Source organism: Salmo trutta, chromosome 7, assembly GCF_901001165.1.
Source record: "Salmo trutta chromosome 7, fSalTru1.1, whole genome shotgun sequence".
NCBI classification, from domain to species: Eukaryota; Metazoa; Chordata; class Actinopteri; order Salmoniformes; family Salmonidae; genus Salmo; species Salmo trutta.
Window position 1 is genome coordinate 13,646,843 of NC_042963.1, and position 12,850 is coordinate 13,659,692.

The 12,850-nt window shown below is 42.3% G+C and overlaps 1 protein-coding gene across 2 annotated transcripts in view; it reads right to left on the reverse strand.

The window, feature by feature from the left end:
* Positions 1-1,756: 1,756 nt before the first annotated feature.
* pparab (peroxisome proliferator-activated receptor alpha b) overlaps positions 1,757-12,850 on the reverse strand; it is a 68,421-nt gene continuing 57,327 nt past the window's right edge. For both annotated transcript variants that reach the window (XM_029758051.1, XM_029758050.1), the window contains exons 5-7: positions 10,983-11,182; positions 7,220-7,676; positions 1,757-7,025 (exon numbers count right to left, since the gene is read on the reverse strand). In XM_029758051.1, coding sequence (XP_029613911.1) covers positions 6,781-7,025; positions 7,220-7,676; positions 10,983-11,182 — 902 coding nt within the window. In that variant the 3' untranslated portion in view covers positions 1,757-6,780. The remainder of the gene's footprint in view (positions 7,026-7,219; positions 7,677-10,982; positions 11,183-12,850) is intronic.

Below are 12,850 nucleotides of genomic sequence, written 5' to 3' on the forward strand. Positions count from 1 at the left end.
ATAAACACTGTAATATCAGCTGGTGGGTTTTACGCCGCTTCGGCAAGTTAGAACAGCCACTTCCGGTAAGACAAGGGGTGGCGGTCTGTGTATATTTGTAAACAACAGCTGGTGCATGAAATCTAATAGTAAGGAAGTCTCAAGGTTTTGCTCACCTGATGTAGAGTATCTCATGATAAGCTGTAGACCATACTATTTACCAAGATAGTTTATATCTATATTCTTTGTAGCTGTCTATTTACCACCACAAACCGATGCTGGCACTAAGACCACACTCAATGAGCTGTATACGGCCATAAGCAAACAGGAAAACGCCCATCCAGAGGCTGCGCTCCTAGTGGCCGCGGACTTTAATGCAGGGAGACTTAAATCTGTTTTACCTCATTTCTACCAGAATGTTAAATGTGCAAACAGAGGGAAAAAAACTCTAGACCACCTTTACTCCACACACAGAGACGCGTATAAAGCTCTCCCTGTGGTTGCACATTTAACATGTTGAAAGAAATTTGGTAGAACTGATTTAAGTTTCCCTGCATTAAAGTCTGCATTCCCTGCATTAAAGGCCACTAGGAGCGCCGCCTCTGGGTGAGCGGTTTCCTGTTTGCTTATTTCCTTATACAGCTGACTGAGTGCGGTCTTGGGGCCAGCATCTGTCTGTGGTGGTAAATAAACAGCCACGAAAAGTATAGCTGAAAACTCTCTAGGCAAGTAGTGACCTGCAATTTATCACAATATACTCAACTTCAGGCGAGCAAAATCCGGAGACTTCCTTAGACTTCGTGCACCAGCTGTTATTTACAAATATGCACAGACCGTCCCCCCTCATCTTACCGGAGTATGCTGTTCTATCTTGCCGGTGCAGCGTGTATCCCACTAGCTGAATATCCATGTCGTCATTCAGCCATGATTCCGTGAAACATAGGATATTACAGTTCTTGATGTCCCGTTGGTAGGATATTCGTAATCATACCTCGTCTAATTTATTGTCCAATGATTGCATGTTGGCGAGTAGTATTGACGGTAATGGCAGCTTTCCCACTCGCCTTCTCCGGGTCCTGACCAGGCATCCGGCATACACTGGCCAGGTGAATCCAGGTGAAAGCTATGATCCCTTATTGATGACACCTGTTACATCCACTTTAATCATTGTAGATGAAGGGGAGCAGACAGGTTAAAGGATTTTTAAGGCTTGAGACAATTGAGACACAGATGTGTATGTGTGCCATTCAGAGGGTGAATGGGCAAGACAAAATATTTAATTGCCTTTGAACAGGCTATGGTAGTAGGTGCCAGGCACACTGGTTTGTGTCAAGAACTGCAACGATGCTGGGTTTTTCACGCTCAACATTTGTGCATCAAGAATAGTACATCACCCAAAGGACATCCAGCCAATTTGACAACTGTGGGAAGCGTTGGAGTCAACATTGGCCAGCATCCCTGTGGAAAGCTTTTGATACCTTGTAGATGCCTTGCCCCGAGGAATTGAGGCTGTTCTGAGGGCAAAAGGGGCTGCAACTCCATATTAGGAAGGTGTTACGAACAAATTCTTATTTACAATGACGGCCTACCAAAAGGCAAACGGCCTCCTGCGGGAACGGGGGCTGGGATTAAAAAAATAAAAATACATGACTGGTTCTTGGTGCCCAATTGGCCACCCCATCAACAAAAATCCTAGAATCGCCTGTTTCTTTCATTTATTCAGCTCTCCCCATCAATACAACGCTATTATTCACATAAAAATAGATGGACAATAATGTTGGATTTTAAAATCATTTTATTTTAAAGTCCATTCAAAGTCAACTTGTTTATTGTTTAAATGACTAAGATATACAGTACAATTGTCAAACATTTACAGTATTGCTACAAAGCCACAGTATACATCAACCTCCAAATACCATCTCTGGTATCTGTGCATGACACTAGCCATAAAAACACTGCATCAACTCCATGACATTTAGTAAATTAATACAGAATAAAAATCATATTTCCTATATCTGATGCCCTCGTCATTTCTATGTAGTTTTATTTATTTGTTATTATTATTGCTATTATTATTTGTGTGCTGTATGGCAGTGCCCTATAAACTCAACAAGAAGAAGAGTACCCCGCTATGGCCTAAACTACGATAAACTAAGGAAGACAAAATTTTCCCTGATACTTGTCAAAAGTTGCTTGACAATTCAACACAAAACATTATACATCACTAAGGGTAGCAGAAATCTCTAGTGTTTGAACCATTATATTACCTTGTTTGTATTTTCACTATTGCAAGACAGAGATCTCTCTAATTTGGAAGAATGCGATTCCAAACAATCATTATGTTCCACAGATTCAACAATAATCCGTCTGTCTATCACAATTCTGATACCTTCCCTAATTCTGTCATTATGTCATATCCTCTCTTTGTGTATCTCTGTACTGTGTAGTGTCATATCCATACCAGCACCTTGGTGACACAGACTGTGTGCGTCTGTAGGACTATACTGTATTGTGTCTAATGTTGCATGGCATGGTGTTAAGGCACGGGTTGTGTTTAATCCCTAATGTGTTCAGTTCACCTGGTGATTCTAGAATCTAGATCCAGGTGGCAGTGGATTAAAGGATCGTTGCATTCTATGGAGGCCTGACATTCCCAAGGAATACATACTATAGAACTACCATTACAGGCAGCTTGAAATTCAGTCATCTAACATATGGCATGATTATGGTTAAGTTAGAACATAGCAGTGAGGGAGGAGGAGAAAGGAAAGTGTACAAAAATCTTGATACAATGGGAGCGTGTTAATAAACAATATACTGCATTTTTCTTCAACTGCATTTAACGGTTATGAAATCGCTGTGCATTGTGTCTAAGTGGACAAGTTATGAGTGCATAATGTCGTATATATTTATCTATACAGAGAAGGGATATAATAGGGCCACAAAAACGACAAAACCGCTTGGCTTGAAGTACACAAAGAGGCAATTATGGAGCATTTATGTTGGGAATAGTGAAATAACACCCTAAACATCTCCTCTATTATTTAATCTTCAACCTGAGATGACAACATAGAAGGAGACTTGCAGTACTGTATCATTACCAGTCTTAACACTAATTATTTACTTATGTCTGTTCAAGACAAAGAATATATCCAGATCACGTTGTCTAGTGGAAAAAGTAGTGCCAATAACCCATTGCAGGTTTCGCGGTCAAGTCTTGATATTAGCTATGAGAGCTTTTAGTATCCCTAAAGCTAAGCACAGCACACACTGTACATAACATGTTAACTCTCCCTCTATAGTGTGGGAATTAACAAAAGGAATGTCCCCATTGGGAATCAAATCTATGGTTATATCAGCAGTTACTTAGTTACTCTTAGTTACTCTATTTACATTGCACTCTTCAACGAAACAGTTTCAGATATACTCATAGATATGCTTTAGCTTTAGCTTTAGTATAAAAATAAGATCCAACTCAATTATAACATGGTCAAATTAGGTAGCGCTTAAAAGAAAAATCCCCTCAAATCGATATTTTGGTATTTTTTTCCCCATTAGTCCATGTCGGCAGTCAAATTTCCAAGATATTGGACTTCCAAGAAGCAAAGTGTCGCTTGCCACATCATCATAATGATACAAAATGCATTATATGATGCGAAACACTTTGCTTCCTGAAAATCCTATATTTTAAAAACTTGACTGCTGACATGCAATACATTTTGGGACTGTATTAACAGTGGATTAATGAAATAAATACCAAAATATTTTTTGGAGTGGATTTGGCTTTTAAGCAAAAACATACCTGCATTTCTGTACAATTGAAAACATTGAAAAGTATTTACCAGACAAAGAGGAATACAAAACATATCCAATATCAGTTAGTATCTTGTATAGCTCCGGTTATAGTTGGGGCAAGCAATCACACAATCACTGAATCTATGTACAAAGCATTTACACAATGTGGTGCAGCGAGTGAATCTAGGTCCATTACATGAAACCAAATCATTGATTTATGGATTCAGATGAGAATTTGGTACAGTAAGCAAAGAACAAAAAACACTCCCTCACAGAAAATGCACTTAAGAACATATTTCCATCAGACAAACATGCACACATGAATGATTATTTCATTATGCTTTTGCAACATTCCCAATAGTTCTGTGAGGGATTGATGGCTGGTTTGATTAAGCAGTTTTAGTATGTCATCTCTACTAGACTCTAACATCCAGATGTAAGTTGTTTTCCATTAATATTTCAAATCACGGAGAGAGCTGGGTTAGTTGACATTCCATACTATACCAGTCAGAGTTGAAATGTTGGCTATTCTATCTTGTAAGAAAAAGAGAGCGCAACAATGGTCATCTGTCATCAATCCAAAAGAAAATATTATCGTTGTGTAGCATAATTCCCTGAACCATAGATCTAACATTTAGAAGATCTAACAAGATCTAACATTTAAAGGCAATGTTACCGCGTTTGCAGAGATCGCATTCACACTAAACGCTGCATTTGTCGGCTCTATCGGAAATGAACTTTAAATGTCATCTGAGCTACAATGCAGATCTTCCACGCTACAGATTGAATCGGGCCCTTAATCTATGGAGCAAGAAAGAGGACCAAGCCAAACGAGGCACCGTGACAGAGAGGGAGCAAGAAAGGGAGAGAAGAGAGAGAGAAAACGAGAACGAGAACGAGAGAGAGAGATGATTGAGTAAGAGAGTAAGTCAGATATGTGTAACGGGGGCTGGGATAATATGAGTGAGAGAGTAAAAGAACAGGCTTTCTGGTAAAGTGCTTAAAATGTGGTAAATCTGCTCTCAATCTGCATGTGTTAAGGTTTTAATGTAGTTTAACGTCGTATTAGACCTTTAATACCAGAATGCAGAACAAGATGGAGTGCCAAATATTTGTGTGTGTTTTTTTCCAAAAAGGCATAATTACGCAGGTATAGTATACAAAATAGTCTCATATCACATCTCGGAAGCACACTTGTGCTTTAGTGTTGCATTGTGGGACCATTTACATAGTGAATCTCTAACAGTGGTCATTTCTGAATGTCTGTTATGAAGAAAATCAAACTGCTTCGAAACAAAATGTCCTGATAGAGCCATGTTCTGAAGGGTGGGGGAAACACTATTGACATGGTAGTTTGTTTGCCTTTGTTTGTGAAAATACTGAAAAAAATCGGTTATTAAAGTTCATTGAGTTTCACATTGGTTTTATGAAATGAATATAATGCACACCAAAGCCTCCCTGTTAGAGTTTGGTGTAGATAGGAGAGGAAAATGAGACGGATGGTAAGGTATGTGAAAACCATCCCTATACAGCACATGGGGAATAATTCTCTGTAGAATGACTGAAGAGTAACTGATGTTTGAACAACGGAGGCCTGTCGAGGCCAAGAGTGTGTCTGTGCAACTGAGGCTGTGGGTCTTGTGTCGAAAATAGCAAAGGACAAAATATTCAGAGAGATATAGAAGGAGCAATTACTGAAACTCTGCAGCCTCATCCATGATAACATTAGTGAACGTGCTCATGTTAAATCAATGGCTAAATTATAGTTATAGTTTTTTCATAGGAATCCCATTTATAATACATGATTTGTTATCGCCTAAGCAGGTGAAAGAATTTGATAAGGCACAGGAGAGCTTTCCCAAAATGAATGAAGCGATCTATTACATTTACTTGTCCTGTGAGTTGGATTTTGAGCCGCTGCAGCTGCATCTGAGGGACAATAGTCTGGTACAGTATGATGTATTAGGAAACTGACCATGCAATCCCATTACAGATGTAGGATCTTAATCAATCACTCTTTTAGTTGCTGAGAATTTTCCTGCACAGCAGGAAATGCAAACTTGTAGCGTAAAAGGTTTCTAACATTTGCAATTTCTCCTTTTACATTTCAGACTTGATTGGCACTAACGAAAAAGGTGTCATCCCCTACAGAAAATGTCCATGAATTATAATTCACATTTCCTGTTTCTGCAGAAGTATTATCCTGCTGTGGCAAACTATCTCAAATAAAGAACCTACATCTGTACTTCACTGGGGGAGCACAGCCAATCACTGAAAAAGCTGCCTTGCTGTGAGACACAGTCACTCACATCTAAAATCTGTAGTAGGCATTGAAGTCACTTGGGTGTCTTTACTGCAAAGTAGGTGGGCATCACTATCATTCTTTCCTCTCGCTCTCACGTTCGGTACAAAATGGCATAGTTATAAACATACCGCTGGAGTGGTGTTCTGAAGAGTTAAGTTCTGCTGTTCTTCACTCTAGTGCCTGAGTATGGCTCAGTGCAGGCCCCTTTAAGCATGTACCTACGCTATAGTTTGACTGAATCTTACTTACCCAAATCAGCAATTTATTACATGATCTGTGTACTCCAGCCCGATACATGTTCTCTAGCTGGGAACTGCATTAGGATAAACACTAGGATAGGACAGGAGACTCAACTCAGCTCCACACTGCCCCTCCACACACGTAATACGGCCCTATAGGTCCATGTAGGAGTAGTGGACCCAACTGCAGTCGCCAGGAGTATTGTCCTGTAGTTCTGTCTTGTCCTGTGATGTCTGGGCCTCATAAACACCATTACTCTCGCTGCTGAGAAATACAAGCAACCCTGTATCTGGGGGTTCAGTGGTTCAACCCTATCACCGTGGGACTGTTCAGATAGACTGTTCACGCCTGCGTCCCCAAAATGGCGGACCACCTCCTTTCTAGGCTCAGTACATGTCCCCAAAAATGGAGGGTGAGGTGTGTGTTCTCAGCCCCCAGCCCTTCTCCCTGGGCTCAATATCTCAGTACATGTCCCTATAGATCTCCTGCAGCAGGGGGTGGAGTGACGTGTCCTCTGTCTTCTTGATCTCCTGGACCAACTGCGCATGCTCGGTGACCAGCTGACGGAGGTCGGCCAGTTTCTGCAGCAGATTGGGGAAGAGGAAGGTGTCGTCTGGGTGGTTGGCCAGCAGGTGGAGCTGCAGAACCTGAACAATGTTCTCCTGCATGCACTCAATGTGGGTCACGTTCACCAGGCCAGGGCGGTCTGAGGGAGAGAAAAGAGGAGAGGAGAGTTAGAGAAAGGATTATGCCAACCCAAGAAGAGACATTGTGATTGGCATTGAGGGGACTAGCAAATCCACCAAGAAGACGCATAGTAAATAACACTAAAACCAATTAGTGTACCAATTAGTGGTCATTAACCCCAGATCCAAGCCTCTCCCGTTCTCTCACTCTCACCTCCACAGCAGATGATGGCAGCCACAAACAGAGCCAGGTCACTGTCATCCAGCTCCAGCCCGTTGAACTTCATGGCGAACTGAAACTTGGGCTCCATCATGTCGCTGAAGGGCCTCCTCAGGCTCTTGAGGAACTCCCTGGTGATGAAGCCCGATCCGTAGGCCACCAGGAGGCCGTCCTTGTTCATACACGATGCCAGCAGGGCGAACAGTGCCTCGTAGACGCCGTACTTCAGCAGAGTCACCTGGTCGTTCAGGTCCAGGCTGGAGAAGCCGGGGACAGATTTGGCGAACTCGGTTAGCTCTGTGACCGTCTCTACGGAGGTGCACTGGCAGCAGTGGAAGATGCGGACCTCAGCCTCCTTCTCAAGCAGATGGCTCCCGGCCGTGCCCACCATCTTAGCCACCAGGGTCTGCTCTGCCAGCTGGAGGGTCTCCATGTCGTGGATGACGAAGGGCTGCAGGGGCATGGAGGGAGACAGGGCGGTGAGGAAACATAGTCTGTAGCCATGTGTAATGACAGCCCTGTATGAAGGAAGGCCGGTAGATAGGAAACTATTTCAAACTGAACCCTAGCCCCTACCTAGACCCTGTGGATGAGATACAGTTGAAGTTGGAAGTTTACATACACCTTAGCCAAATACATTTAAACTCAGTTTTTCAAAATTCCTGACATTTAATCCTAGTAAAAATGCCCTGTCTTAGGTCAGTTAGAATCACCACTTTATTTTAAGAATGTGAAATGTCAGAATAATAGTAGAGAGAATGATTTATTTCAGCTTTAATTTCTTTCATCACATTCCCAGTGGGTCAGAAGTTTACATACACTCAATTAGTATTTGGTAGCATTGCCTTTAATTGTTTAACTTGGGTCAAATGTTTCAGGTAGCCTTCCACAAGCTTCCCACAATAGATTGGATGAATTATGGCCCATTCTTCCTGACAGAGCTGGTGTAACGGAGTCAGGTTTGTAGGCCTCCTTGCTCACACACACTTTTTCAGTTCTGCCCACCTTGACTGTGTTGTCCTTAAGCCATTTTGCCACAACTTTGGAAGTATGCTTGGGGTCATTGTCCATTTGGAAGACCCATTTGCGACCAAGCTTTAACATCCTGACTGACGTCTTGAGATGTTGCTTCAATATATCCACATCATTTTCCTCCCTCATGATGTCATCTATTTTGTGAAGTGCACCAGTCCCTCCAGCAGCAAAGCACCCCCACAACATGATGCTGCCACCCCCGCGCTTCACGGTTGGGATGGTAATCTTCGGCTTGCAAGCCTCCCCCCACATAACGATGGTCATTATGGCCAAACACTTCTGTTTTTGTTTCATCAGACCAGAGGACATTTCTCCAAAAAGTACGATCTTTGTCCCCATGTGCAGTTGCAAACCGTAGTCTGGCATTTTTATGGCGGTTTTGGAGCAGTGGTTTCTTCCTTGCTGAGCGGCCCTTCAGGTTATGTCGATATAGGACTTGTTTTACTGTGGATATAGATACTTCTGTACCTGTTTCCTCCAGCATCTTCACAAGGTCCTTTGCTGTTGTTCTGGGATTGATTTGCACTTTTCGCATCAAAGTACGTTCATCTCTAGGAGACAGAACGCGTCTCCTTCCTGAGCGGTATGATGGCTGCGTGATCCCATGGTGTTTATACTTGCATATTATTGTTTGTACAGATGAACGTGGTACCTTCAGGCATTTGGAAATTGCTCCCAAGGATGAACCAGACTTGTGAAGGTCTACAATTACTTTTTTAGGTCTTGGCTGATTTCTTTTGATTTTCCCATGATGTCAACCAAAAAGGCACTGAGTTTGAAGGTAGGCCTTGAAATATATTTACAGGTACACCTCCAATTGACTCAAATGATGTCAATTAGCCTATCAGAAGTGTCTAAAGCCATGACATCATTTTCTGGAATTTTCCAAGCTGTTTAAAGGCACAGTCAACTTAGTGTATGTACACTTCTGACCTACTGGAATTGTGATACAGTGAATTATAAGTTAAATAATCTGTCTGTAAACAATTGTTGGAAAAATTACTTGTGTCATGCACAAAGTAGATGTCCTAAACGACTTGCCAAAACTATAGTTTATTAACAAGAAATTTGTGGAGTGGTTGAAAAACGAGTTTTAATGACTCCAACCTAAGTGTATGTAAACTTCTGACTTCAACAGTAGGTATTTGTAATATTACTACTACTACTAGAATGAAGGAACCATATGTTTCACAAACAGTCCTGCCTACATGTAGGGATAGTGAGTCAATATAAAACATTTATTGAGAGAAAGAAAAGAGAGCGTTTACTGCAAGCAGTTGTAAATCCTCATTGTAACATAACCCAAGTCCTGTCCTTGATCCTAGAGTACGTTATAGAACACCTCCGTTCATGTGTCACAGTCTCAAAACCTACATTTTATTTGGTTGTCGTTATGTAACTGTGAAGGTTACAGTAGCTTATTTCTCCTGGAATATGTCTGTTGGGGGACAGGGCAAACCGGGTCTAGATTAGCTGTGATGTCCTACACTGTAGCAAAACAAACAACAGGACAATCTAATCTTATCAGGTGTGTACCCTTAGATAGACGTCTTACAAAAACACTGCTGCCTGCGCTTCTTCGAGCAAGCACTGCAAGGACACCAGCTCCAATAGAAAATACACAAGGACTGTGAACTTAAACTCTACTGTTATCACTGACTCTCATGAGGTGTTCTCATCACATTGTTTTTTAGAGTGTGAGGCTGCTAAACAACACGTATCTGGGTCATCGTGTTGGTCGGGCTGTAAGTACATGACCAGAGTTGCAGTGGTGAAAGTTCCCACAGGAGCCAGTCCAGCACTTGCTCCTAATGAAGAGCTGCGTACTACACACAGCTTACTCAACTCACAATATGATACGCTCCCAACATCTGACTGGCAATGCAGGCCAGAATACTATTGCTGAAGGTGGCAGCTGGGTAAGAGCAGCTTGATCAACAACAGAAAACAAGGTCAGAAGACACTACAATGTGCAGAAGACACGACAATGCATTGCTAAAGGCTACGCTAAAGCTGAGTGGAATGTCTATCCATACAGTGTTACTGTGTAGTTGATCCACCACTTCTACTCCCGGTTTACAATCCCGTGATCCTCCTCTCTGACGTCTGCAACACCTACACCCACCGAAGATGGATTTCACCAGAAAACCTCACCCTTACCCCACCCATTTATTCTCCTATGTGATGAAAGAATGAATGGAGTCCACAGATCTAAGGGGACCATCTTTAAAGAAAGAAAGAAAGAAAGAAAGAGAGGGAGGGAGGGAGGGGTGCAGTGGTCTTCAAACACTGTTGATAATGGTCCATTATAAGTCAGGGTCATACAGAGTTGTTCTTCATGTATTCAGACAGATGTGTCCTTGTCCAGACACGTTGGCTTCTAAATGCCATTGATCAAGTTATTTCTGTCGTTGCATGGTTCTTTGGCTCCTAGTGGGTAGTGGTTGCCAACATGTTATGTTGACACACAAGGACTGTTTGGTTTGCACATTGCATCCCATTCAAACCGGATCAAAATGCAGCCAACGCACTCCAAAGGGAATAATCCAAAATATAATATTGGACCCGTCTGATTGCACAGAAGACATGCAGTACCATCAGGTTTGCAAAAAATAGTATTTCATTTCCAAAATTTGAATGATTCCCTTTGGAGAGTTAGTTTAATTTTTGATCCAACATGCACCCCCCCACACACACACACAATTTTACACACTGCTCTTACTGGAGTGCTTGTCTTGCCGGTGAGGATGGTGCGGGCTTTGGCCTTGTTCATGTTGAAGTTCTTGAGGTAGGCCTCGTAGATGTGCCTGGCCAAAGTCTTCTGGTCGGCCTGCTGGGGGTCCTCCACCTCCCTGTCACCCGTCAGGATCTCTGCCTTCAGCTTCAGCTTCTCAGACTGGGGCATCCGACCAAAACGGATCGCTAATTAGAGAGAAAAGAGGCGATTGCACAGATGAGAACGTACGTGAAGAAAATTACATACAGTATTTACAATACAACGGACAAAGATGCATCTGTTTTGCTGAGAGATATATGGAGACTCAAGACTATTGTATATTGTTTGTCATATCAACATTAGAAAGATATGGAGGCTCAAGTCAATGTGTATTTTTTTATTTCTTTGCCAAATCATGAACACTGTTGTTCAAAGGTTTTGGGTGTAACTTGGAAGCTGCCCACAGAAGGGATTGCCGTCCAAGAGGTTTGGTTGTTTCCAGGAGCATGTTATTTGTTATGTTTTCTATTCTTTGAGTAAAAATGTACCACGACTGAGATATGTAGTTGTCTCACCTAGCTATCTAAAGATAAATGTACTTACTGTAAGTCGCTCTGGAGAAGAGCGTCTGCTGAATGACTAACGTTTGTTTTTTTAAATAAGTAAAATGTAGCCAGGCTATGGATCCCTGGAGACAGTTGAGAGAAGTGGGGGCAGGATGAGAGGCAGTTGAGGAACAATGTGTTAGACCGCTAAAGGAAATAGGACCAATCAGATAGCTAGTGCCAGTATGTGTGCGCGTGTGTTATTTTTGTACAGAGCGACTCTGACTCTCTCAGACAGTCTGATCCTAAGTGTCTAACTAATCAGATTACTACCAATAACTCAGTGGGCTAACACACATATGCAAACACACACACACACACACACACACACACACACACACACACACACACACACACACACACACACACACACACACACACACACACACACACACACACACACACACACACACACACACACACACACACACACACACACACACACACACACACACACACACACACACACACCTCCCTCATAGGGTGCACAACAGCAGGTGCCCCTATTAGGGAAAGGGAGATACCTAGTCAGTTGTACAACTGAATACCTTCAACTACACACTGTATCTTCATCGCTCGTGGACAGACTATGTAAACATATATTGGTACAGTACTGTAGATCTTTAAGCAATAAGGCCTGAGGGGGTGTGGTAAATGTCCAATATACCACGGCTAAGGGCTGTTCTTAAGCACGACGCAACGCGGAGTGCCTGGATACAGCCCTTAGCCGTTGTATATGGGTAATATTCCACAAATACCCTAGGTTCCTTATTGCTATCATAAACTGGTTACCAACGTAATTAGAGCAGTAAAAAAAATGTTTTGTCATACCCGTGGTATACCATGGCTTTCTGCCAATCAGTATTCAGGGCTCAAACCACCCAGTTTATAATTAAGCAATAAGGCCCGAGAGGGTGTGGTATATGGCCAATATACCACGGCTTAGGGCTGTTCTTATGCACGACGCAACGCGGAGTGCTAGGAAACAGCCCTTAGCCGTGGTATATTGGCCATATATCACAAACACCCGAGGTCCGTTATTGCTATTAGAAACTGTTTACCAAAGTAAATAGACCAGTAAATAGTACTTTTTTGTCATACCCATTGTATACGGTCTGATATACCACGGCTTTCAGACAATCAGCATTCAGGGCTCAACCACCCAGTTTATAACGGTCTTTATAAACCGGGTGGTTCAAGCCCTGAATGCTGATTGGCTGAAAGCCGTGGTATATGACAAAAAAGTACTATTTACTGGTCTAATTACGT